Below are 25,592 nucleotides of genomic sequence, written 5' to 3'. Positions count from 1 at the left end.
ACAAGTCGGTGAGGACCCATGAGTGTTTGAGCCATAGATGGTTTTGACAGCACTGCTTGTTATCAGTGATTTGCTGTTCTCTTTCCATCCACCATCTGTTCCTTAGGTCATGGCTTTTTTTGTTAAACCTCAGCCTTCAGGTGCTGGTAGGTCTGCTTCTTTTCCCCCCTTTAAATGTGGTTTGTAGTTCGTTAGCTCCTGATCATTCTCATCAAACTGGTGTCTTCTGCTGGAGAATCCCTTTCCCAGTTCTGCTGTGGGGTCTTGGACCTGAAAGGTTAACTCTGTTCCTCTAGCACTGATGCTGCCTGACCTGCTGAGTGTTTGCAGCATTTTCTGTATTTATTTCTGGACAGCAGGGGTCAGGTGGGTACTGATGGTATAAAAGGATGAAACTAAATGTTTTTAATTCCACTTTCCATATATGATTTAAATCTAATATGTAGCTCCCCTTTTATGCATCTTTGTTTGGACTGGACATGTTATAGAGTTACACAACATGAAACCAGGCCCTTTGGCCCAACTGGTCCATGCTGACCAAGGCGTCTTCCTTGGCTAGTCCCATTTGCCTGCATTTGACCCATATCTCGCTAGACCATTCCTATCCATGTACCTGTCCAAATGTCTTTTAAATGGTGTAATGGTACTTGCTTCTACCACTTCATCTGTCAGCCTGTTCCATATACCCACCATCCTCTGTGTGAAAGTCTCAGTGAGAATTCTGTAATGTGTTTGGTTGAGCAATCACATGGTTTCTTTCCTGCTCACATGCTATAGATTTCTTGTGATGGGTGGATCAATGGATCAGAACAACACTTTGCCCTAAAACCTGCAAAATATTTGTGAGCAACTGTTTACGAGGTGAATGGTAGGTGCCCATAAATTCTACAAGTTCCCAGTGGCAATATCCATTACTCTTCTCATCCTTGTCAATGACTTTCCAGCACTGTCCGTCTGTCCTTGAGCAATATTAGTTTGAAATGTAAATACCCAAACATCTACTTGTGAATTATCAGTCAACTGCAGTAACAGTTTGATTTCACTTTAATGTGGCTCTGCAGCTCAGTCATTTCCACTGTGGCCTAAATTGGGTCTTTAAGGTCAGGGATAAATAGCAGAGATCACGCTGACAATTATATTCTTTATTTGCTTGCTGCATTCTTTGCATCCCCCAATTTACAGGGGTCTGTTTCTGTGACAGATCACGTGGGAAGTTTCAGAAAAGGAGAGGGCGGACTGCACTGCAATCGGCAAGACAAGGGTATGTATTTGCATACAGTGGTAAAGTTTAATGTTTTCTCCTGCCCTGCAACCACCCCCAGAAAATGCAATAGAAATTGAATTCAAGCAGAGTTCATGTGGAGTATCTTTTTTTTACTTCTTGCTCTTCCAGTTGTCTTAACGCTGTTGCTCTGCTGTTAGGTAGGAGGAGGAAGGGGACTGGTTTAAAAAAGGGGAATGAACCTTTATTTTAATTTGGATTAAGTTACAGAATCATAAAGCACATAAACTGGCCCTTCAGCACACCGAGTCCATTTAACCATCAACCACCTGTTTACACTAATCCCCTTGTTTTATTTTCCCCACTTTCTCACCAACTCCTTCCCCCACCCCCAGATTCTACCACTCAGCTACACAATAGAGGCAATTTACTGAAGCCAACTGACCCTCAAACCTGCACATTATTGGGATGTGGTAAGAAACTAGAGCACCTGGAAGAAACCCATGTGGTCAAAGGGAGAACATGCAGCCACCACACAGACTGCACTGGAGGTCAGGATTGAAGCTAGGTCTCTGCTGCTGCTGGCTCTTCTAGCTGTGCTACTGGGTCGCCCTTTCTAAAAGAATCATGCAGTGCAGAAACAGGCCCTTCAGCCCATCAAATCTGCACAGACCATCAAGAGCCCCATTTACACTTATCCTACACTAAGCATGTTTTTATTCTTCCCACATTCCCCTCAACTTCCCCCAGATTCTACAACTCCTCTACAATAGGGGCAGTTAATCCACCACTCGCTTGTCTGTGGGATGTTGGAGGAAGTCGGAGCACCTAGGAGAAACCCATGCGGTCACAAGGAGAATGAGCAAACACCATAGACTCAGCACTGGAGGTCAGGATTGAAGCCGGGTTGCTGGTGTTAGGAGGCAGGAGCACCATCTGCTGCACTGCTGGGCCATCCTGATCTCTCTAATCTGGAAGATTTGGGGCCTGAAGAAATTGTAAACTAAAATATAACAGGAAAAGGGGGGTTTAAAAAAAAATGAAAATCAGAAGAAAAATGGAGAAATAAGAAAATTAAGACCAGCAGAGATGATGGGGGGGGGGGGGGGGGGGGGGGGGGGGAAATAACTCTGAAGAAAATTGGAAACAATTTGAGAGAGGGAGTGCATTTGGAACGTAACACATTAATTTGCTGTGATGCAGCAATAAATGAGGGAAATAGGATGTTGGATTTAAAGGCTAAGTCAACTACTTTAAGCTGAATGATTTCTAAAACCACCAGTCCATCCAGGGTTCCCATTTTCAGTTTCACCGTAAAGGTGATACAGGAAAGAAAATCACAAAGCCGAGAAAAGCCTATTTGCCAAGAAATTGGCTTTCCCCTGTTTTTGGGCCTGGTGCAGTGTCTAGGCCCAATGCCGAGTCAGAAGATCATCAAAACAGCCGTGGGACATCCTAGCTTCAAGAAATCACAATCGTGACTTTCTGCATTCGTAAGCGGTAGAAGCTGGCCTGTCCTTCACAGCTGGCTGCTGACCACAGAAGGGGCGGTTGCAACCTCATTCACAAGCTGCTGGCTGAACAGGCATAAGAACACAAGAAAATAGGAGGAGGAGGAGGCCACTCGACCCCTCGTGCCATTCGACATCATCACGGTTGAGCTGCTCCAGGCCTTGTCTCCGCTTCTGTGACCATTTCCCAATGCCCTTGTTTCCCTGATCTCTCAACAATTTATCGACTTCATTTTCTTAAATACCACCAACGATCCAGCCTCCACAATGCTCTGGGGTAGAGAATGCCAAGGATTCACCACCTCTGAGAGAAGTAGTTCGTACACGCCTTGAATTTAAATGATCGCCTCCTTATCTTGTAATTACGTCTCCTCGTTCGAGGTTCTCCTGTTAGTGAAATCATCTCAGCATCTACCTTCTCATCCTACCTCAGGATCTTTTCAATAAGATAATCCCTCATTCTTCTAAGCTCCAAAGAATCCAGATCGAATTTCTGAGAAGGGCGATGGGATGGGTGGGAATGGAGAGGGAGGGTCAGCATAGGTGGGAGTGGGTGGGATAGAGGGATAAATAGTTCTATGGTGCATGATAGGGTCCCCCACACAATGCTACCATTGTGATCACTGGGACCAAACATCACAGCAGCTTGCACGGAGTACTCGTATGCTGCAATTTTTACTGGTGTTGCCTGTCAGGAAGAAAAAGAAAGGCAGGATGTGAGAATGAATGATAAAATTGACATCCCAGCATGGATGGATGGTCCCTGAATTGCTGTGTGGTTTGCTCCTTCCTTTACCCTGAGAGAGAATTGAAGATCCTGTTTGATTTAGTTTCAGTCAGTGCGTCAAAAACTCATGCTCTGCACGTTGATTACATCATCATGCGTGAAATAACACCCATGGGCCAAAAACACCCATGGAAAAGTGATTCCTAATAGGAAGCAGTTGGTCCAATTTCCTGATGGGCATTACTTCTGCTGTGGGTGGACGCAAAGAGAACTAAATGGTTTTTTTTGTGATTTACACACCAATATAGGTGCAAATGTATTTTTTTTCTCACCAAGTTTCTAGGTGACTGTATTCATTATATCCAGTGTAACAGTTTTCTTAATATCTCCACTTCCTTTGTGAGAAAGCCTGATAGATGAAATTGGAATCACTTTGTCTAATTTCTTGCAGGAAGAATGCAACAATTTCATCCGTGTTCTGCAGTACCTCAACGACACACACATTTTTGCGTGCGGAACATTCGCCTTTAATCCGCAGTGCACCTACATTGTAAGAGAAATCTTCTTCTGTTACTAAGCCCATATATGGTATGGCAGTGTGCTTCTGTGCCTGTTTTCCTGTGCTAGTTAGACCAGCTGAGTCCTGATGGTGTCTTGATTGACAAATGGGGAATGAGGGGAGTGGTGTTGTCATGGAAACCTGTCACATAACTCTTCATTCAGTTCATAACATGCAGTATGTAATTAAGACAAGCTAATATTTCTCTATCAGTCACATGTACGTCAAAGCACCCTATGAAATGCATCTTTGCGTAAAGTGCTCTGGGGTCAGTACGCAAGTGTCGCTACGCTTCCGGCATCAACGTAGCATGCCCACAACTTCCTAACATGTACGCCTTTGGAATGTGGGAGGAAACCAGAGCACCCGGAGGAAACCCACGCAGTCCTTACAGACAGCAGCAGGAATTGAACCAGGGTCACTGGCGCTGTAATAACGTTACGCTAACTGCTACACTACCATGCCTGCCCCGACTACTGTGAAATAATGACGTCATTGGCAATCAGCAGAGTCTGTTACTCTAATTTATGCATGTTAATTTTTTTTGCACCTGAACGTTCCAGGTACTGCATCAAGTCAGTCCACCTGGTGACTGTACCTGGTTGCCATGGGTTTTGTCCAGAGCGCCAAGGAGCTGAGTTTGAGGTTCAGGCAAACATACCTCACATTGACTATGAACCAATAAGTAAGTCTGCCAAGGACGTGACCAGTGTGCGCAACATTTTTTTTTCTGTTATGCAATTCAATTTCAATCAAAAACAAAAGTCAATCATGAAAGAAAATGGAGAACTTGATGTGAATCCTATTAAGTGTCTGAATTTTCTCATGGGATTCTCAGTGCATCTGGCACTAATGCTCAGAGGGACTCAGACACGCATAGTGAGTCTAGCAGCTTGCAACACACACAGGACGCTGCTTGCATGAATATGGTCTTGTTGTGAGTGGCCTATAGCAGAGGCTCTTTGTGCAGAAACAGGCCACCTCAGTGCTCGTAAAGCCCGCATTATTGTGCCTCAGAGGGGACCAGTTTGGGAAGGTATCTGATTGTCAAATCAGGTGCTGGGAACCCCTTCAGCTACATCTTCAAGTAAAATCCCAGTCAGTCACAATGAAAGCAAGGATCCTTCACCACCAGGTCTGATTCCCTGAGGGTGTTGGGAATCTGGTTCTGAAGGAGCCAGGGCATGCACCAAGAACCAGGTGGAGCATATGGACAAGGTGAAACACTGGGAATGTGGGAGTGGGGAAACCGAGATGCTCTTGGTGTTGCTCTAAGTGGTGCAGGTGTGGCCTACACCCTGTTCCTGCTCTGTCGCAGTCACTCAAGACATCTTGCATTTTATGTGGAGATCTGCAGGAATGGGACGACCAAGTCCCTAGAGAAAGATGTGGGGAAGGGATGCACCATACATGGTCCTCTGCCTGGTGGTTAACTGTGTATGGCTGTATCAAGCAATACATTGACTTGGGTATACAAAGCCACATGTACTGAGGTTCTACCTGTCCACAGTGTCATGAAGGATGAACCTAGCCATGTTGCCATGGAATGTCCCATTCAGTTGGATTATGGTCCACCACCTGGTCCTCGTAGAAAAGTTTATGCAAATAGACAGCTCTCACTACAAGTCTGTCAGGCAGTGGTCTGCACAGAATATCCTGGAGGCCCTGTTGGAGAAGGAGACAGTGGATCCTGCTAGCTGGTTCCCCAAGCAGACCATGAAAGTCATTTGGCCCATCACCAGAGTTTTCGAATAGGCTCCAAGACCCTGTTTGGCTGATAACGAGAGGGGCCCTCTCAGACCCTTCACGCACAGCCAAATTCCACTGCATGTTGCCCTTGAGGAGGCTGTGGTATGGATGAGACAGTCATCTATCCTCTCTGGTGTGTGTGCTTGCCAAGCAGGTCTGGAAAGGGATGCGGTGCTCTCAAGCAGCTATGTAACACAGGACTCTCTTGTAAGGGCTGTTCCTAAGGATGCATGCTGAGACAAACATTGACTGCTGCTGGAAGATCACCAATTTAGTGCAAGAAGAACTTTGGTCTGCCTGAAACGTGCTGGTCTTCCAGTGCATGGAGATGCCCTCAACTGAATACTGAGGACTGGAGCATTCCAAGGTCCAAGGGTGCACTGAAACTTGGTGTGGCCGCTGCAGGGTCTCTGTGGCAAAAGGTGATAGCTTAAGGTCCGCCCTCCTTTACACAATGAGAGGTTAGGCCTGATGTAGAAAGAACCATGTACTTATTGCTTATGGAATGTACGTAAAAGAAAAAAATAATATCATCCTGGCATAAATCTTGTAAGCAAATGGTGACGTTTAACCATATTTTATTCATAAAATTTGTGAATATACGACAAAGTATATTTTTGTAGAGAAAGCAGTACCTATTGTGACACTTCTCCCTCAGGACCCCCAAAGCTTAAGAGTCGCACAGCCCCTACCTGCAAACCCCTCTCCCAACTGATGATCACTAACCTCCTCGTCCTCCTCGAGAATCCTACGAACTCAGACCCTGGTCTGTAACTGAACTGCTGTGGGGGGTGTGAGGGAAGGAGGTTTACATGTGGAAGATCTACTCTGTTGGAGATGTCAACAGTGTGGCGCAGAACTTTGCGGCATCATAGGTCAAAGAATGGTTACTCACCCTTCACACATGACCTGGTTAATGTGATTACAGATGCTAAACAATGCCTGGAAACCAGTCACATAATTCACAGAATACAACATATGACTGAAGGATTAATGATGTCATTGCCAATCTAAGCAGAGGGGTTGTGTTTATTACAGGTATATCAGTGTGGGAGAGGCTGGTCGGTGTACAGCCCCGAGTGTGCAATAAGTGTGTGTACAGCAGAGAGCAAGGGACTAGTGCAGGGTGCATTAGAGACCGAGGGGCTGGTGAGGGATGGACAGCAGTAGAGAGGGGCTGGTGCTCTGCACAATGGTGTGTCAGGAATAAGATAGCGTCACTTATGGAATTTATATTGTCTTTTGTTTCAGGAGGTCTCCAACTTCGAGCTGGTGAAAGATGAGAATGGGGAGATATCAATGGAGAGTGGCAAGGCTCGTTGTCCGTATGACCCTGCTTTGCAACACACCACTGTGGTAGCAGGTAATCTCAAACGTTTCTGCAACCTTTATTCACGATAGAAGCGATGAGGTTTAACATTGACCAAGAGAGTGATCATTGTCCATGTGATAAAGACCCAGATCACTGCTCATTTGTTACGGCCTTTAAACCCATACTGGCCTGATGGAGCCCTGTGGGAAGGATTGGCCTTTATGTCAGAGGAGTTAATGGTGTGTATTAAGGGAAGAGGTGGAAGTCAGCATGTGTTCAGAGTGGCATACTTCAACACAAACCACTGGGCTTCCTTTTATTACTGTTGTGAAGATGCCACAGGGTGAAAATAAATGTAACCCCCATTTCTGGGGCTGCAGCGATCCCATTCACATGTGCACAATTTGATATCAGGAGAGAGGGGGTAGAATTTGGGGCTGTACGAGTAAGAAAACAGTTCAAACACCTTAAAGTGATAATTGAGAAATTATTTCACATTTGCTATTCTCACTGTTTCTCAAATCCATACATCAGACCATTTTGGTGTGCTGATAGGTACGGTCCAGTCTATTGGAGATGCCAGTGTACCTGTTGATTCTTCCTCTCTTTGCCTGACTTGTATGGTTATGGGGAATGTGAGTCAGGGCCAGGCATGATAGTAAGCTGGTACAGGTATGCACAGTGTATTGGTGAGAAAGTAGTTAATGCAATCAGTACAAATGGATTAAACCTGCAATATTTGTAGTGCAACTGTACCATGAAGAAATTCATGTTACTTTTACCCCTGGCCAGTGTAGCCATGGTAAAAGTGATTTGGTCTTTCTCCCAACTGAGATTGGCAGCTGAGGATCTTGAATTCCCTGTCTAGGGTTAATTGGGCAGCAGTGGAGGGAGGTAAAATCGAAAAGATGTTCTTCATTCCGATACCAATTGCTATCCAAAACTACCTTGGGACTTGTGCCAACTCAAAGACAACATTTTTTTGTGGGAGGCTAGAGAAAAAATTACAGGAGTCCCAGCTGAGATATTTGCATTATCGTTAGCCACGGGTGAGGTGCTGGTGGACTGGAGGATAGTGAATGCAGTGCCTTTATTTAAGAAGGGCGGCAAAGAAAAGCCTGGGAACTATAGGCCAGTAAGTCTAACGTTCTGCTGTAGCTAAGTTACTGAGTGATTATATACGTACATCTGGAAAGACTGGGTTTGATTGGGGTAGTCAGCATGGCTTTGTGCATAGGAAATCATGTCTTACGAATTTGATTGAGTTTTTAATGAGGTGACCAAAAATGTTGATGAAGGCTGGGTGGTAGACGTGGTTTATATAGACTTCAGTAAGGCCTTTGATAAGGTCCCTCGTGGCAGGCTGCTGTGGAAGGTTAGATCACATGGAATCCAGGGAAACCAGCTAATTGGATACACAATTGGCTTGATGGTAGAAAGCAGAGTGTGATGGAAGGTTGTTTCTCAGACTGGAGGCCAGTGACTAGTGGTGTGCATCAGGGGTCGGTGCTGGGCCCATTGTTGTTTGTCATCCATATCAACGATTTGGATAAGAATGTACAAGGCATGGTTAGTAAGTTTGCAAATGACTCTAAAGTAGGTGGTATAGTGGACAATGAAGAAGATTATCAAAAATTACAGGGGGATCTTGATCAGCTGAGTAAGTGGGCTCAGGGGTGGCAAATAGAGTTTAATTTGGATGTGCGAGGTGTTGCATTTTGGAAAGTCAAATTCAGGTCGGACTTTCACAGTGAACGGCAGGGCCCTGGGGAATGTTGTAGAACAGAGACACCTTGGAGTATAAGTACATGGTTCACTGAAAATGAAGTCACAGGGAGACAGGGTGGAGAAGGTGGCTTTTGGCATGTTGGCCTTCATCAGTCAGGGCATTCAGTATAAAAGTTCGGAGGTCATGATGCAGCTGTACAGGACGCTAGTAAGGCTGCACTTGGAGTATTGTGTTCTGTTTTGGACACCCTGCTATAGGAAAGAGTGCAGAAAAGATTTACAAGGATGCTGCCAGGACTTGAGGGACTGAGTTATAGTGAGAGGTTGGACAGGCTAGGACTTTATTCCTTAGAGCATAGGAGATTGAGAGGTGATCTCAGAGGTGTATAAAAATCATGAGGGGAATTGATAGGGTGAATGCACTCAGTCTTTTTCCCAGAGTTGGGGTATCAAGAACTAGAGGGCATAGGTTTAAGGTGAGAGGGGAACGATTTAAGAGGAACTTGAGGGGCAACATTTTTTTATACATAGGGTGGTATCAGCTGCCAGAGGGAATGGTTGAGGCAGATACAATAACAGCTTTTAAAACAGTTGGACAGGTATATAGATTGGAAAGGTTTAGAAGGTTATGGGCCAAATGCAGGGAAATGAGACTGGCTTGAATGGGGCATCTTGGTCAGCATGGACCATTTGGGCCAACGGGTCTGTTCCTGTGCTGTATGACTCTATTAGCAGAGCCCTAAGATGATTCAGCCTGCCTGTCCGTCCTCAATTGAGGAGCTGTGTGTGATGCTGATGAGACCTCAGAAAGGACGAGGACAATCCCTGTTTCCCTCTTCAAATTGTGGCTTAATGTCACGTACCAGCAACAAAAGAAACACACCGAGTCATGTATAAGTGTTGAAAACTATTTTATTAATAACTACTTATAATAAGAAAAATAAATGTAAAAATATTAGAATGTTAGAAGTAAAAATGTTAGATCTTAAACATTAACCTCAAAACTAAACTTGAAGTGTGTGTGTGGCAAATTCCCAAACTCCAAGTCCAGGAATAGTTCTCAAAGTTCAGTTCAGCAAGCCGTAAGGTGAAACATGAGCAAAGGCTTCTGCAAAACCACCATTGACTGAAGAGGAAATGTAGAGAGAAAATAGAAAGTAATTACGAAATCCAAATGTTCCATGATGGAACTCATACGACACCTCAATCACTGATAATCTCCGTTCCTTTGTTCCGAAGTATCTGCCACCCCGAAAGGCATTGGAGACATGGCTGTCCACACAAATACCTGTTTCCTTCTACAGGTTAACGACAAAGTGGACTCCACTGGATTATCCCAAAAATCCATACGTGGATTGTAGTGACAGATACAGTCATTGTTTTTCATCCATCGATACAGAGACCAGCAGGCTTCCCTCCCCCACCTCCCCCCACTCCCCCCTCTCTGACTGACTCCGACTGTCTGCTCCAAAACGTCGTGTCCTTATCTCCTGCTGTTGTCGTCATCACGCCACACACACACACTACTGTGCTGTGTCTTAAAGGGGCATTCACCAATAGTAACTTAATCCGTAACACTTAAAAACAAATCTTTGTTAATTTTTTTTTTAAAAAAGTGGAACATTAATGCATGCACTGTAGAATTGTGTGTGAGAGTAAATGGCTAACCAACCCTTTCCTTTCCAACTTGGAATTACCAGATGGAGTCCTGTATGCTGCAACAGCTTTTGATCTCCAAGGGACTCAGTTCCTTATTTCCAGAGCAATGGGTCCTTTTAACCAGCGGATCACAACGGAGGCATTGGATTCCTGGCTGAAGGGTGAGTAATGAATAGTTTTTGATAAATTTTAATTAGATATACGTTAGAAGAAGGAAAGATGATCACTCTGCTGTGCGTAACTGGAGCTACACAGCAAGGGTATGACCTTCTGGGACATTATAATTTGCTGACTCCTTCAGATGGCCTCAGATTTCCTGTCTCTCCGTGATTTTCTAACTCCCTCATTGTTGCTCATAACTGTCATAGATCTGATCTGTAGAAATACTGTAGCCTCTCAAAACTTCAGAAACTAACAATATAAGACTTGATTTCAAGTGGTTGTCTTTAGACTTGTATTGTTTGCTTGTTGGAAACTAAACTCTCCTTTTATTTTGTTACATTTCTTTTGGGAATCTGCTTTTGTTAACACCCTTTGATGTGAATAAGAGACATAAAGACCTCCTTTCCTGAAAGCCAAAGATTAACTGTACTGTGACATGGCAAAAGAAAAATTTGCTTTAGATTTTCTTCCAAGTAGCAAATCTAGACAGTAAAGAAAATGCTTGTGGGCATCCCCCTAGTGGAACATCCACACCCGGAAGGGATGGCAACCGGGGAAAAATACTCCTGCAACAATGCCCATGAGGATCCCTTGTTACAAATGTGTGTTCCTGTAGAGATGCGTTAGATGCTTTATGACACCGGCCACGGTTTCCATCATGGGCACTCTTCTAACATAGAGTTGTACAGCATAGAACCAGGCCGTTCAGTCCATCTCATACATGTCCATGCCGACCAGTGGGCAGCCATCTGCATTAATCCCATCTTCTTGCACCTGGTCCATAGCCTTCCACGTCTAGGCAATTCAAGGGCTGGTCTGGACATCTCATAGAGTCCATGAGATTTTCTACTTTTCTATCAGGCACTATATTCCATGTATCCACCACTCTTTGGATGAAGAAGGTTCCCTCTCAGATCCCCTATGAATCTCTTATCTCTTATTCCACCCCACAGCTTCCCCCCCCCCCCCCCCCCCCCCCGTCCAACCACTCTAAATTTATGTCCTCTATTTTTATCTACCTCTGAAATGGGGAAAGGTTTCCTGCGGTCTACCCTATCTACAGCCCTTATACCCTTATAATTTTAAATACCTCAATCGCATCCCCTCTTAACCTCCTCTGCTGCAGGGAGAACAGACCCAGTCTCTCCTCATAACTAAGCTGCTCAATCCCAGGCAACATCCTGGTGAATCTCCTCTGCACCCTCTCCAGCACAATCACTTCTTTCCTATAGTGTGGTGGCCAGAACTGCGCACAGTTCAGTTGTGAGTGTTGCAGTTTTCGGGAAGGTGATGCCAGGGATTTGGGCCTGAGGCTGAGTTTGGGGGGGTTCCAGACCAATGGCAGTGGTAGGCCTGATTTTTGGATTGTGCTCGGCTTTGGGGGTGTGAGGGTGAGCGGGATGATCAGGCCACTGCTGTGGTCTTGGGTGGGAGGAAGAAACGTTGGGCCAATACCTTTGGCTGGGGGCATTGGTGCTGGAGGAAGGAGGAAATCATTGGGCCAGGCCAGGCGTAGGGGTGGTGTTGGAAATGAGGAATTGAACCTTGGGCCCCAGAATTAGGCCAATGATTGGCCAAGGATCACAGAGGTGGTGGGGAAGCTAGGCTCACAGCCAAGGATGAGCAAGGTGATTGGTGTAGAGTTCAGAGATCAATGCTATCATCGGCGACATCAGCAAATCAACAGGGTGGTCGATCAGAGAGTTGTGGGCAAGGGCCTTTGTCTCAGGGTTTCAGTAGGGATGGTGGTATTTGGGGGGTGTCAAAGCATTGCTGTGGTGAAGTGGTTTGGGGAAGTGGGCAGTTCCCAGAATGATTACATTGTGGAATTGGGCTCACTGCTGAGTGTTACTTTGGGGAAAATTAGTTTTCCCGAAAGTTACTATAGGATTATAGGACGTTATTTTTATCTAACACATTGCTATGCAACAACTTAGGCCAAGCTCCCCACCAATGACTAATACCTGGAATTTTCTGTCAAACTTCTGGACTGAAGCAAAACATCCCAAAAATGGTCATTAACACTTTCACTCCCAGTAAAATCAACTTTCAGTTGGAAACCACAGGAACAGATGACATGGTCTCTGGTTGTATTTCCAGCTCAGTTCCTCATTAGTTGCAGCACACTAGATATAAAGCAATTCCTATAAATTCAAACCACCCAACCGCCGTTCATCTCATAGTAAGGTTTTACTTGCATTTAGATTTCTTTCATTATAAAAATAATTGGCTGCTATAAGTATGCCACAGAGTGCAGGAAAACTGCGATAATTTGCTATCTGACTTGTTGGATAACCCAGTGGTTTGGCATCTGGCTCACGAGGTACTGCTTACCTCATTCTTCCGGATTCATTCTTCCTGCGCCCGCGCCCCCCCCCTTGCCACCCCACCACCACCCCATCCCACCACCACCAGACTTGCTGGGGCTTCGGTCTCGCACTCCATTGAAACTTAGAGTTCACTGCAAAAATTTATTATAAACCATGTTACAGCATTTAAAAAAAACTAATTAAAAATGTGTTGGGCTTGAATAATATTCATTTTAATAGTCTGGAAAATCTGTCAGTCCAGCATCGCCACAGTCCTGAGAGTGCTGGATTATCAGAGTTTTACTGTAATGTCATCACTGCTGCTGTTGCTTTGGGGAATCTTGTCCTTGGAATGGTGTCCTTGTATCCTCATGCTGTGCATCTTCAACTCCTTCATTTATGCTGCAGTACTTCCAACAAACCTGCAAGGCCGACATTGCAACGCACCTTCCAGTTCAAGCGGCTCTGACCTCCCCATAATTGGCAAAGTCAGCCAATTTACACAGCAATCAGCGGTTTGTTTTATTTGTCATGCAAAATCTCATGCAAGGTCAGTGCACATTGGTGGCAAAGTGGTTAAATTACTGGACTAGTAATCTAGAGACCCAGACTAACAATCTAGAGATGTGAGTTCAAATCCCATCTGGGCAGCTGTGGAATTTAAATTCAAATTAATAATTTGGAATTGCATTGGGTGAAGGAGGGCTGGATAAAGAACAATGGATGCTGGAATTCTGGACCAACAAACAATCTGCTGAAGGAACTTGATGGGTCAGGCAGCATCTGTGGGAGGAAAGGATTTGTCAGTGTTTCAGGTTGAGACGCTTCATCTGGACACCAACTACATCAATGTGAAAAACTACTAGATTATCATTAAAAACCCATCTGCTTCACTAACATCCTTTAGTGGAGGATATCTGCTATTCTTGCCTAGTCTGGCCCATGTGTGGCTCCAGGTGGACCCATTGTACTGAGGATGCATTGAAATTAAGAGTGCAGCCTATACAAAACTGTGTGTGGCTGTGGGGTGCATCAGCAGTCTGAGAAAGAATTGTGTAAGTGAGCAAGAGTTGCAGGTCGAGTCACTGAATTGGAAGGCTTGTGCAATTTTGTGCCGCTTATAAAAAGAAAAATATTTGTGTCATTATTTCGCAGGTCTTTGTCACCCCTGCTTCTCCACTGTGTCGTTTGTCTTTGCAAATAGAAAGCTCTCAGACATTAACAATAGAAAACATGTTTCTACTTGAGATGGATAACGGTTACAGACCTCCTATTTTACTGGTAACTGTGACTTTGACTTGTATCCATATTGTGCATGTACAACATTGCACCATGTGCAGTGAAAACTGAGATGCCTTTCCCCACCTCCTGCAGAACCAACTTTCATTGGCTCAGCTCTGGTGAAGGAGAGTTTAAGAAGTGAAGTGGGCGACGATGACAAACTGTATTTTTTCTTCAGTGAGCTCAGCAAGGAGTTTAATTACTATACCAAACTACGAGTCTCCAGAGTTGTCAGGATTTGCAAGGTAATCGATCAGCTGCTGGGAACAACTCTCAACACTTCCTTTCCAATGGGACTTGGTTCCCAATTTCGCTCAGTGACTCTTTGGCAAGTAGAAGACAAACAATTAAAGGTGTGGTAATCAATTAGATGCAACTTAATTTTCTTTTTATATTTTGCCAGCTCATTAGAGTTTAGACAAAAGGTGGGTGAGATTTCCTCTGTGGAAGTGTTAGTGACGTGATAAATGTATTGCGAAGATATCCCCAATCTGTTGAGTCAGCAGCACCATGAATACAAATGGGAAGATATCTCCAGTAAGGTGTTTAGTGAAGTCAGAAACCTGTAGACATATTTGAATGTGTAGGTCCTATACTGAATGGTGCACTGATTGGTATTGGTTTATTATTGTCACTTGTACCGACGTACAGTGAAAAGCTTGTCTTACAAACCGATCGTACAGATCAATTCATTACACAGTGCGGTTACATTGAGTTAATACAGAGTGTATTGATGTAGTACAGGTAAAAACAGTAACAGTACAGAGTAAAGTGTCACAGCTACAGAGAAAGTGCAGTGCAATAAGGTGCAAGGTCACAAAAAGGTAGATTGTGAGGTCATAGTCCATCTCATTGTAAAAGGGAACCATTCAATAGTCTTATCACAGTGGGGTAGAAGCTGTCCTTAGGTCTGGTGGTACGTGCCCTCAGGCTCCTGTATCTTTTACCCGATGGAAGAGGAGAGAAGAGAGAATGTCCCGGGTGGGTGGGGTCTTTGATTATGCTGGCTGCTTCACCAAGACAACGAGAGGTAAAGACAGAGTCCAAGGAGGGGAGGCTGGTGTCTGTGATGTGCTGGGCTGTGTCCACAACTCTCTGCAGCTTCTTGCGGTCCTGGGCAGAGCAGTTGCCGTACCAAGCTGTGATACATCCAGATAGGATGCTTTCTGTGGTGCATCAGTAAAAGTTGGTGAGAGTCAAAGGGGACAAACCAAATTTCTTTAGCCTCCTGAGGAAGTAGAGTCACCTGTGAGCTTTCTTGGCTCTGGCATCTATGTGATTTGACCAGGTCAGGCTGTTGGTGATGTTCACTCCTAGGAACTTGAAGCTCTTAACCCTCTTGACCTCAGCACCATTGATGTAGACAGGTGCACGTACACCGCCCCCTTTCCTGAAGTCAATGACCAGCTCTTTTGTTGACATTGAGGGAAAGGTTGTTGTCATGACACCATTCCACTAAGCTCTCTATCTCCTTCCTGTACTCCAACTCATCGCTGTTTGAGATACGGCCTACAACGGTGGTATCATCAGCAAACTTGTAGATGGAGTTAGAGCAGAATCTGGCCACACAGTCATGAGTGTATAGGGAGTAGAGTAGAGGGCTGAAGATGCAGCCTTGTGGGGCACCAGTGTTGAGAATAATCGTGCCAGAGGTATTGCTGCCTATCCTCACTGATTGGGGTCTGTTTGTTAGAAAGTCAAGGATCCAGTTACAGATGGAGGTGTTGAGTCCCAGGTCTCGGTGTTTGTTGACAAATTTGCTTGGAATTATTGTATTGAAGGCAGAGCTTTAGTCAATAAACAATAGTCTAATGTATGTGTCTTTACTGTCCAGATGCTCCAGAGCTGAGTGTAGGGCCAGGGAGATGGCGTCCGCTGTAGACCTGTTTCGCCGATAGGCAAATTGCAATGGGACTCTTCAGTTTTGCTTCCTTCCATGGGATCTGGCTTTGCCTGCAGGTGAGGTCGGGTTAGACTGAGGACGTGGTGTCAATTCCAGCTTCACAAGTTCTACTTTTTTGAAGAACAAGAAGGATCAGTGCTGGGGGTGATGCTGAGCTGCTACAGTTCTGACCTGTCTCCCACAAGTGAGAATGAATGACAGCAAACTGGAAAGAGATGAGACTGCAGGTTAAATACAGAGAGTGTCACACACAGGCAGTATTGCAAACTGCAGGGTAAACTCAGAGATTGCCACACAGGCAATGAACACTGACTGCAGGATAAATACAGGGAATATTTGAAACAGATAGTATATGGTTCTGCAGTGTTAAACAGATAGGGTCGTACACCAGCCAGGATACTATCACAGCTGTTCTGTATATAGACACACCAGCATTAACACAATCATGATATGCTATTGTACTGTACACAGACGAGCAGTGCAACACAGGCAATAACACTGTTAAAGCATACACCAACTGCGTCAGTTTTTTTTCCCTCACTATCCTTATTAACTCTTGGCTGCAGGGTGACATTGGTGGGCTCAAGATTCTACAGAGGCGGTGGTCAAGCTTCCAGAAGACTTCACTTGTTTGCAATGATCCCTCGAGCAAGCTTTACTTTGATATGATTCAGGATGTCTTTATGTTGCAGCGAGACCTTGGTAACTGGACCAGTACTGTATTTTACGCAGTATTCAACTCTCAGTGGTAAGTTTAAAAGTGTTTGCATGATTATGGATTGTTTTCTTAGTGTGTGGTGTCTTGGACAGGTACGCAATGAAACCAAGGTAGGCAGCATTGTAAGCAGTGTAGACAGAGGCCTTAAATTACAAAGAGAAAAAAGGGCCAGAATGCCTGACCTGCCTCCTGTCAGCTTCCTACCTGAGTAATGACTGCTGTGCATACCACTTGCAAATCCTTGGAGAGCCAACTGAACGTAAACTGAGTTCAGCAATTTCCCTCCCTCCGCTGGTATCATTGGCGGATACAGAAGGTTTTGAGACAGTGATGACAGAGTCGGAGGCACACTCTCCAAAAAACTAGAAATACACAGCAGGTCAGCATGATCTGTGGAAAGAGGAATAGTTAAAGTTTCAGATTTGGGACCTTTCAGGCCTGAATGATCCTGGACCAAATACATTGACTGTTCCTCCCTCCAGAGACGCTGCTTGACCTGTTGAGATTTTCCAGCATCTGCAGTTTTTTTTTGCTTTGAGGTGAGTGTAAGAGAAGGGATATTTTACTGTGTGGCTTATTAGACACAAGGAATAGGGCTAAACTGAACACTGGAAACTGCAAAGGTATCTCAGAGAACAAAATACAGAGAGTAGAAGTCACAATCTGCTCCCAATCTTAGCCAGGGGACTTTATATGGTCATTGTGATATTGAGTTAGGGGGGGGTTGTTGAATGCCAAAACACTGAAAAAGCTTGTCGTCAGCCTGAAGTGCACTCCTCTGGTTTTTGAGCACAAGTTGTGAGATGTAAATATTTGAACTGGGATTTAATACCGCCCACGTTTTCATAAAACAGCTCACGAGCAAATCTTTTTATTACCTTCAGGGAAAATGATAACAGAGCTGAGATGAGGGTGATGTGAGCACTTTCTCCAGGTAACGTGTGTTCTTACAGCATGGCAGCACCAACTAATTTGTTGGAAGGTTAAAATCTTACCAGTGTCCGCTCAGCGACAACTCTCAGGATTGTTACTGCAGACGTGATGAGATGTGGATCTCTGGTAGTTCTCCTCCTCCTCCTCCTCCCCCACCCCAACCCCTCCCATAGCAAGATCTTCTCATTCCCTCCCCCTAGTAGATGGTGCTATGCTTGCAAGTACATTGAGTCAGCTGGGAGATGTACTGCATTCTCTCTCTGTTCAGCTGGGACCATACACCGCAAATCCTGTTGAGATACAAGAGACTGCAGGTGCTGGAATCTGGAGTGAAAATCTAACTGTCAGGGGAACTCAGTGGGTCAGACAGCATCCGTGGAGGCAAAGGGATGGCTGACGTTTTGGGTTGAGACCCTGGATCAGGACCGAGAGTGTAGAGGGAAGATAGCCAGTAAATAAAAAGGAGGTGAGAGGGAGGGTGTGGTGGGCTGGTAGGTGAAAGGAGGAACCAGGTGAGGTTGTGGATGATGGGCAGGTGGAACCAGGTTGGGGGGGGGGGGGAAATGGTTCAGACAGAGGCTGTAGGGTGATGGGTGGAAAAAGTTAAGCAAAATAAAGTGGGCAGATGAGGCTAGGTGGGGAAGGGTAACAAATCTAGGTAGGGGGTGGAAAGGTGGTGGATTAGATGAACAAAGAGAGAGAGAACCTAAGTGGACCTGTCAGAGTGGCAAAGGAACACAGGGCATAGGTTACCTGAAACTGGAAAATTCAATGTTCATACCATTGGGTTGTAGGCTCCCAAGTGGAATAGATCTCTTTATTAGTCACATGTACATCGAAGCACACAGTGAAATGTATCTTTTACGTAGAGTGTTCTGGGGGCAGCCAGCGAGTGTTGCCATGCTTCCGGCGCCAACATAGCAGGCCCACAACTTCCTAACCTGTATGTCTTTGGAATGTGGGAGGAAACTGGGGCACCCGGAGGAAACCCACGCAGACACGGGGAGGATGTACAAATTCCTTACAGACAGTGGCTGGAATTGAACCTGGTTCGCTGGCACTGTAATAGCGTTACACTAACCGCTACACTACCGTGCCTATGAGGTGCTGTTCTTCTAGTTTGTGTTTGGCCTCAATGTGGCAGTGGAGAAGACTAAGGACATACTTCTAGTTTGTGATAGCTCTCAGTGTGGTCTCCTCTACATTAGCAAGACCAAGCGTAGACTACACGAACGCTCTGCGGGGCATCTGTACTATGGCCACCTTGAGCTTCCAGAATACACATCATTTCAACTCCCTTTCCCATTCCCACATGAACCTGTCTGTCATCAGCCTTTTCCACTGCCAAAGTGAGGCCAAGCACAAATTAGAAGAATGGCACCTCGTATTTCGCTTGGGTAGCCTACAGCCAGGCCCCTTTACATTGCAAACAAGTTTTCTGGCAAGTCAGCCAATGCATCAACGATTTCACCACTTGTAGCCATCAGCCTTCCTCTCTGCACTTCCCCACTTGAAACATCTGAGGCAGAAACATTTATGCCTTTGCTCTCTAGTGAGCAGCACTGTCCTTTTCTCCTACTGCAGCTGCAGGCAACTCAGTGAGTTACCATTCGCACATCTTGCCTCTGAGCTAACCACATGGTGCCACTATCTGACATGGCAGGGTGAGATGGAGAAGTGTTTTGTCTCTTTTTTTCATCTTTTTATTCTACTACTGCCTTGCCACATTGTGGTTCTTGGTTAACTGGAAAACACCAGGGGATGGTTGTGGTGATGGGGAAAGGCTGCAGTAAGTAGGGCAGGCTCAGACCATCTGCAGGTTGTGAGTCAGTGGGTGTAAGTAGCCTACTCGTACAATCTTGTTCTCTGGCATTTAACTTGCAATGCGGCCCCCCTCTGCCCCATTCTCATTAGCTGTAGAGAAGGATGATGGAAGATTACATCAAAACTCCTGAGTCAGGGATTAATTCCAGAAGAGGTGCAAGCACAGGAAGGGGAGAAAGATCTGCATATAGAAAAACATACTATGTGCGACTGCTTATTCATCAGTGTGCATATGTTAAAAACACAATGACAGTGATAGGTACATAGGAAATGAAAGCTCGTCTGGGAGATAAAGAAATGTCACAAAGTTAAGGCGGTTTTAACATTGTAATTTCAGTCCACACAGTGTTGACTCCTTGATAATTCTGTCTTTTTTTTTGTTTGGTGTTTCAACTTTAGGAGTGATTCTCTGTCTGCAGTTTGTCTGTACAGCATCAAAAGCATCCATGCAGCTCTGGATGGACCATATCAAGAATACAAACCCGACTGTTCTTCTTTTGTTCAGTATAAAGGTCAAGTTCCATTTCCAAGACCTGGCTCGGTAAGGGTCCATACATTAGATAGATAATAACAGACCGTCCAGACTGGATAGCTGTTGCAGTCGGTCAGCTGGTGATTAACCAGGGTGATCAAAAGACAGAGGGGGAGTGGGGGTGGGAATATAGTGCAAATTTGTGTAAATTAATGTCCCATGAATTTTCAGCTTTTATTTTATCATTGTCAATATATTCATTAAAAGTATCAGTGCAATTCTATATATGTATGCACAGAACAAAAAGTCAATAATACAAGCAAACAGAATATGTCATGGGTACATATACACTCATAGGAACACAAGTAAACTATTCACCTCTCAAGTCTGTTCTGTAATTCAGTGAAATTTATGGCTGATCTGTATCCAAGTGCTATCCACTGCCTTAGTTCTATCCCACTTCACAACCTCAGTGAGCAAAGATTTATCAGATGTAAAATTAATTCAGTTAGCATCTCCTGTTTTTGTGGGGAGAGAGTGCAATCTTCTGTCACAACTTGTATACAGAAGTGTTCCTCAACTTATCTCTAGAATGTCTCCATTTTAGGTTTATATATCCCCTTGTCCTGGATTCTCCCATCAACAGAAAACAATTTCCCATTACATCCCATTAATTCCTCTTAAAAAGCCTAAATTCATTCACCCCATAGTTTTCTTTGTTACAGGGAAAACAAGTCCACTTCGTCTCCTTGAGATATAACTCGTGAAGCCCTGATAAGGTTCTGCATTGCACTCCTTCCTTGGGCAATGTATATTGTGGTGGTGCCCAGAACTGCAGGTGTTACTCCAGTGGAAGTCTAACTAGGGTCTGTGTAACTGCAGCAAAACTTCATTTACTTCATATTCTAGCATTTAGTTATGAAGGTTAATGTCTCATGAGCATTCTGATTATAGTTTTTATGGACCACAATATTTTAGTCTACGTTGATTTTTTAATCTCTTAGGGACTCCATTGTTCCTAGTTTATCATCAATTAAAATATACTCAGATCTATCCTTTTAAGAGCAAAATGGCTGACCTTATACTAGCCTAAATTGAAATTAATCTGCAGTAATTTAGTTTGTTCATTTAATCTATCAGTATCTCTGACTCTAATTCTATATTCCATTTTATATTGCATCGTTGGCAAACTTGGATTTGACATTCTTTACTTTGTTACCTGAGTAATTTAAAAAGAAATGAAAGCAGTCCCTTCCAATTCAAATACATAACCATTATTTGTATTCTGTTTTCAATTGCTTAGCCGGTGTCTTAACTGGGTCAATATGATGCCTTCAGTTCCAGAAGTTTTAATGTTAGTTATAAAGGTTGACGTCTCCTATGCATTCTGTTTATAGCTTGCATAGGCCAGGAGCTGGAATGTTGGATGACTTAGCACGTTCATTAAAAATATAGGGACTAATCATTCCTCCGTCTAAAATAGCATGCTTCATTAAACTGTCAACGGTGCCTTATTGGTAGTCCTCTCACCTTTGAGTTAAAAGGCTGTGGGTTCAAATCCCATTTCAGATATTGAAAAGCTAAACTGAGACTTGAACCCAGTGCTATATTGCCAAAGATGCTGTGAGTCATTAACCAAGGTACCAAATGCCCTAGATGCAAGAATTCCCGGTACTATTTTTGAAGTACAGCAGACAAAGTAAACATGATATCTGATCTTCTCTCCTGCAAGTCTTTCTTCCTTGTCTGCTTAATTACTCTCAAAAATGCAATTTATCTCATTAAACATGACCTAAACTTAAAGAATCCAATTCACTATCACTAATCACCTCCGTTTTCTCTAGTTGGCTCTGTCCATTATCATAGAGTCTAATGAGATATTAGACTAATGGATCTATAATTTCCTGGATTCTATCTTTTAAGTTTCCTTAAATAGAGGGGAGCAAACTATCATATGTAGGCATATGCTCTCATACTGCCAGACTATAATGTCCATAAAAGGGCAAACAGATTAACACGTATAAACACACTCAAAGATTTAAATGGGGATGAATTAGCATCTCTGTGCACATTCATTTATCTACAAATACAACACACTACGTGCAAGTGTAACTGAGCATTCAGGTACATATGTTGGAATGTACACATGAACATCTACACATACATGGGCAAATATATACCTACATACATGTAAATGGCATATTGGCATGCACAAAGAGACATATAAACTTCTAAATGTTTATATCTCCAGGACACCAATACCAATCTGCAAGCTACACACTGTCTAAGCTTTGACTACTTGTGGAGACAAAATTGGAGAAAAAGCAGGATGTAACACTGAAAATCCAAGCTTTTTATCATTCTGTCTTGCTTTTACAGTGTATCACTAACTGGCATAGGAACCATTCCATTGAGAGTTCACTGCTTTTACCTGATGAGGTGCTGAGCTTCAGCCGAAGTCACCCTCTTGTGCACCAAGCTGTCCACCCACTCGATGGTCAGCCAAGGATGATGACCAGAAATGCACAGTATTCCAAAATTGTTGCAGTGCAAGTGAGCTCAATGGAGGGAATTTATGAAGTTCTCTTCCTAGGAACAAGTAAGTGCACCTGGCACCCATTTGAATTAGTTTTCTGAGTGATTGGTGCTGGAAGCAGCTGGGGAAACAACAAATGTTGGTTGGAATTTGTCATCCTGACAACCTAACAAAGTGAAGATTGCAGGTGGTGCTGGGAGTCTGCAGCCAAAAGGCCCTGCTGTACCTTTTGTTAATTCTCTTTGTGTCTTGCCATGAAGAAAATAACCTTGCACCTCATCTTTTGATTTTCCTTTGGTTTGGAACTGATGATACTGCAAGTACTAAATTGATTTATCACCAAGACCAGGACAGTGGTAGCACCATTTGTCATCTTAAATGCTTTCATGAAGGAAATGTGTACCTAATTGACCAAGGGCTCCCAGTGACCCAGCTAATAACTTGGGAGTCTTCTGCAAAATTCCTTGAGTGAAATTCATGCCTGTCATTTTCACTGGCGTTTTGCACAATTGAATCATTCCAACTGAATTTTAAGGTCATTAAAGGAACTCATCTGGAGATGGTCGAGTCATCTGCAAGATAAACAGATGATTATACCTCCAACACTGTGCAGAAACTGGTCTCAACTGTTCTCCCACCATTATCCCACTTGCGGGGGAAAAAAAAACACTTGATTCCTTGCAAATATCCCTATTCCCAAGATTGCATTGGGCTATCTCCTTTTACACAGGCAAGAAAAAATATTTTAACGGTTTTTAAAGAAATAATTCAGCACCCATAAATACTGGCTGGACAACTAACTTGTGTAGTACAGAGCTAATTGTACTGATAGGATCAATTGTTGGCCTATATTAAGGTAGCTGGTCTCATTCAGAATAGCAGTTGGGTGGAAGGGTTCAGTGATTCGGAGCTGGGAACTCTAGAAATAAAAACATCAGCCTGTGTGTAAATTCTGGGAGAGAAAGAACTTTTATCTCTGGAATAAAGGGAATAAGATAGAAAATGGGCAGAGGTGTGAATGGATCATGTTCAGGTTAAAATGGGTCATTTTCAGGATCACCTCATCACTAGTAAGGTGTTAGAGGATTGGTGCTGAGGCCACGGCTCTTCACAATCTTATCAATGATTTAGACAAGGTATGTAAGTGTAAAATATCCAAGTCTGGTGATGATACAAAGCCAGGTGGTGTTGTGGGTTGTCAGGAGGTCCTAGACAAGTCCAGGTCCTAGTCCAAGTTCAGGATGAGAACATGGCAAATGTAATATTATATATAATTTTTTTAAGTGAGGTCATCCTCTTAGGTAGAGAAAAAATAAAAATAGAATGTTTTTTAAATGGTGAGAGACTGAAATGTGTTTATGTTCAGAGGGTGTCCTTTACATAAATCACTGAAAGTTAACATGCAGGTATGGCAAACAATTAGGAATGCAAATGGTCTGTTGAAAGAGGATTTGAGTTCAAGAGTAGAGACCTCTTGCTCCAATTACAAGAGGGCCCTGGTCAGACTATCGTGTGCAGGTTTGGCCTCCCTACCAAAGGAAGGACATACTTAGAAAGGCGGGAGTGCAGCAGAGGTTCACCAGATTAATTCCTGGGATGAGGAGAGATTAAGCAGATTGGCTTATTCTCTCCAAAGTCTAGGGAAAATGATCTTATTGAAATGTACAAAATTTTTACAAGGCTTGACAGTAGATACAGAGTTAATGTTTTCCCTGGCTGGCATGTCTAGAACCGAGGTTCGCTATCTTTAGAATTCGGGGTAGGGCATTCAGAAAATAAAAATGTCTTTATCCAGAGGGTTGTGAATATTTGGAATTTTTAAATCCAAGAAGCTGGAATTGTCTCAGTCTCTGCTCAGATTCTACCACTCTCCTACACAGCAGGGGTAATTTACAGTGGCCAACTAACTTGCCTTTTGGGATGTCTTGGGGATACAGGAGGAAACTGGAGCACCCAGAGAAAACCCACGCAGGCACAGGGAGAACATGCAAACTCCACACAGATGGCACTGGAGGTCAGGATTGAACCCAGGTCGCTGTGCCACTGTGAGGCACTACGAACCATTGGCAGCAATAGTAATGGATTCCAGCACGACTTGTAACCTCCTGACCTAGCATATTTCTTACTCTACCATTGCTATCAAGTTAGGGTTCAATGAAAAATGCAGACAGGCATCTCAGGAACAGTAGCAAAGTTCCTCAAAAGTTTGGTGCCAACCTGATGAAACTACAATACAGAGTTAGTGTTAAACAACAAAGGCAGCATGAAGTAGACAGAGCTAAGTAATGGCAAAACCAACAGATCAGATCAAAGCTCCACAGTCCTGTTAATCTGGATGTGAATGGCAGTGGAAAATTAAACACTTGAAGGGAGGAGGAAGCTTGTACAACATCCCCATTCTCAAAAGTGATGTTTCCGCAAACAAAACTGAAGCATTTGTAACAATTTTCAACTGGAAGTGATATGTGAATGATCCACCTTTGCTTCCAGTTAAGATTCCTTATTGTCATGGAAACCAGACTTCAGCCAATTAATTCACTGCTCAATATCAAAGGCTGAGAACACAATGTGCAGCCAAGGCAGTGGCGCCAGACAATATCCTGTTCTCTAGGCTTGCCTCCAGTCAAGTTGTTCCAGTACATCTACCCAATAATGTGGAAAAATTGCCCAGGTGTGTTCTATCCACAAAACACTGGACAAATCCAGTCTGGCTCGTTACATTAAAGTGATGGAAAGTTTCAGTCCTGTCGAGCAGCACTTATTCGCCTGTAACCTGCTCACTAAGTTTGGGTTTTGCCAGGGCCTATTTGGTTCCACACCTCATGATGGGCATGGACCGAATACCTGAACTCCAAAGATGAGTGATTGCCTTTGATATCAATTGCTCTGGTAAAACTGAAGTCAATGGACATCAAGGGGAATCTTTCCACTGCTGATGTCATACATTTCATAAAGGATGATGGTTATGGTTGTTAAAGGCCAATGAT

The 25,592-nt window shown here is 43.9% G+C and overlaps 1 protein-coding gene across 2 annotated transcripts in view; it reads left to right on the top strand.

Moving 5' to 3' along the window:
- LOC127569875 (semaphorin-4C-like) overlaps positions 1-25,592 on the top strand; it is a 51,828-nt gene that overhangs the window by 17,159 nt on the left and 9,077 nt on the right. Inside the window, exons 3-10 of one of the 2 annotated variants that reach the window (XM_052014864.1) lie at positions 1,202-1,261; positions 3,912-4,010; positions 7,020-7,131; positions 10,509-10,628; positions 14,313-14,464; positions 16,689-16,870; positions 19,997-20,138; positions 22,449-22,668. In XM_052014864.1, coding sequence (XP_051870824.1) covers positions 1,202-1,261; positions 3,912-4,010; positions 7,020-7,131; positions 10,509-10,628; positions 14,313-14,464; positions 16,689-16,870; positions 19,997-20,138; positions 22,449-22,668 — 1,087 coding nt within the window. Of the gene's footprint in view, positions 1-1,201; positions 1,262-3,911; positions 4,011-7,019; positions 7,132-10,508; positions 10,629-14,312; positions 14,573-16,688; positions 16,871-19,996; positions 20,139-22,448; positions 22,669-25,592 lie in introns of both variants that reach the window. The other variant, XM_052014862.1, reaches the window with a different exon arrangement.

Source organism: Pristis pectinata, chromosome 4, assembly GCF_009764475.1.
Source record: "Pristis pectinata isolate sPriPec2 chromosome 4, sPriPec2.1.pri, whole genome shotgun sequence".
Lineage (NCBI taxonomy): Eukaryota > Metazoa > Chordata > Chondrichthyes > Rhinopristiformes > Pristidae > Pristis > Pristis pectinata.
The sequence above is the reverse complement of the archived record's forward strand: the minus strand, read 5'-3'. Positions and strand labels throughout refer to the sequence as shown.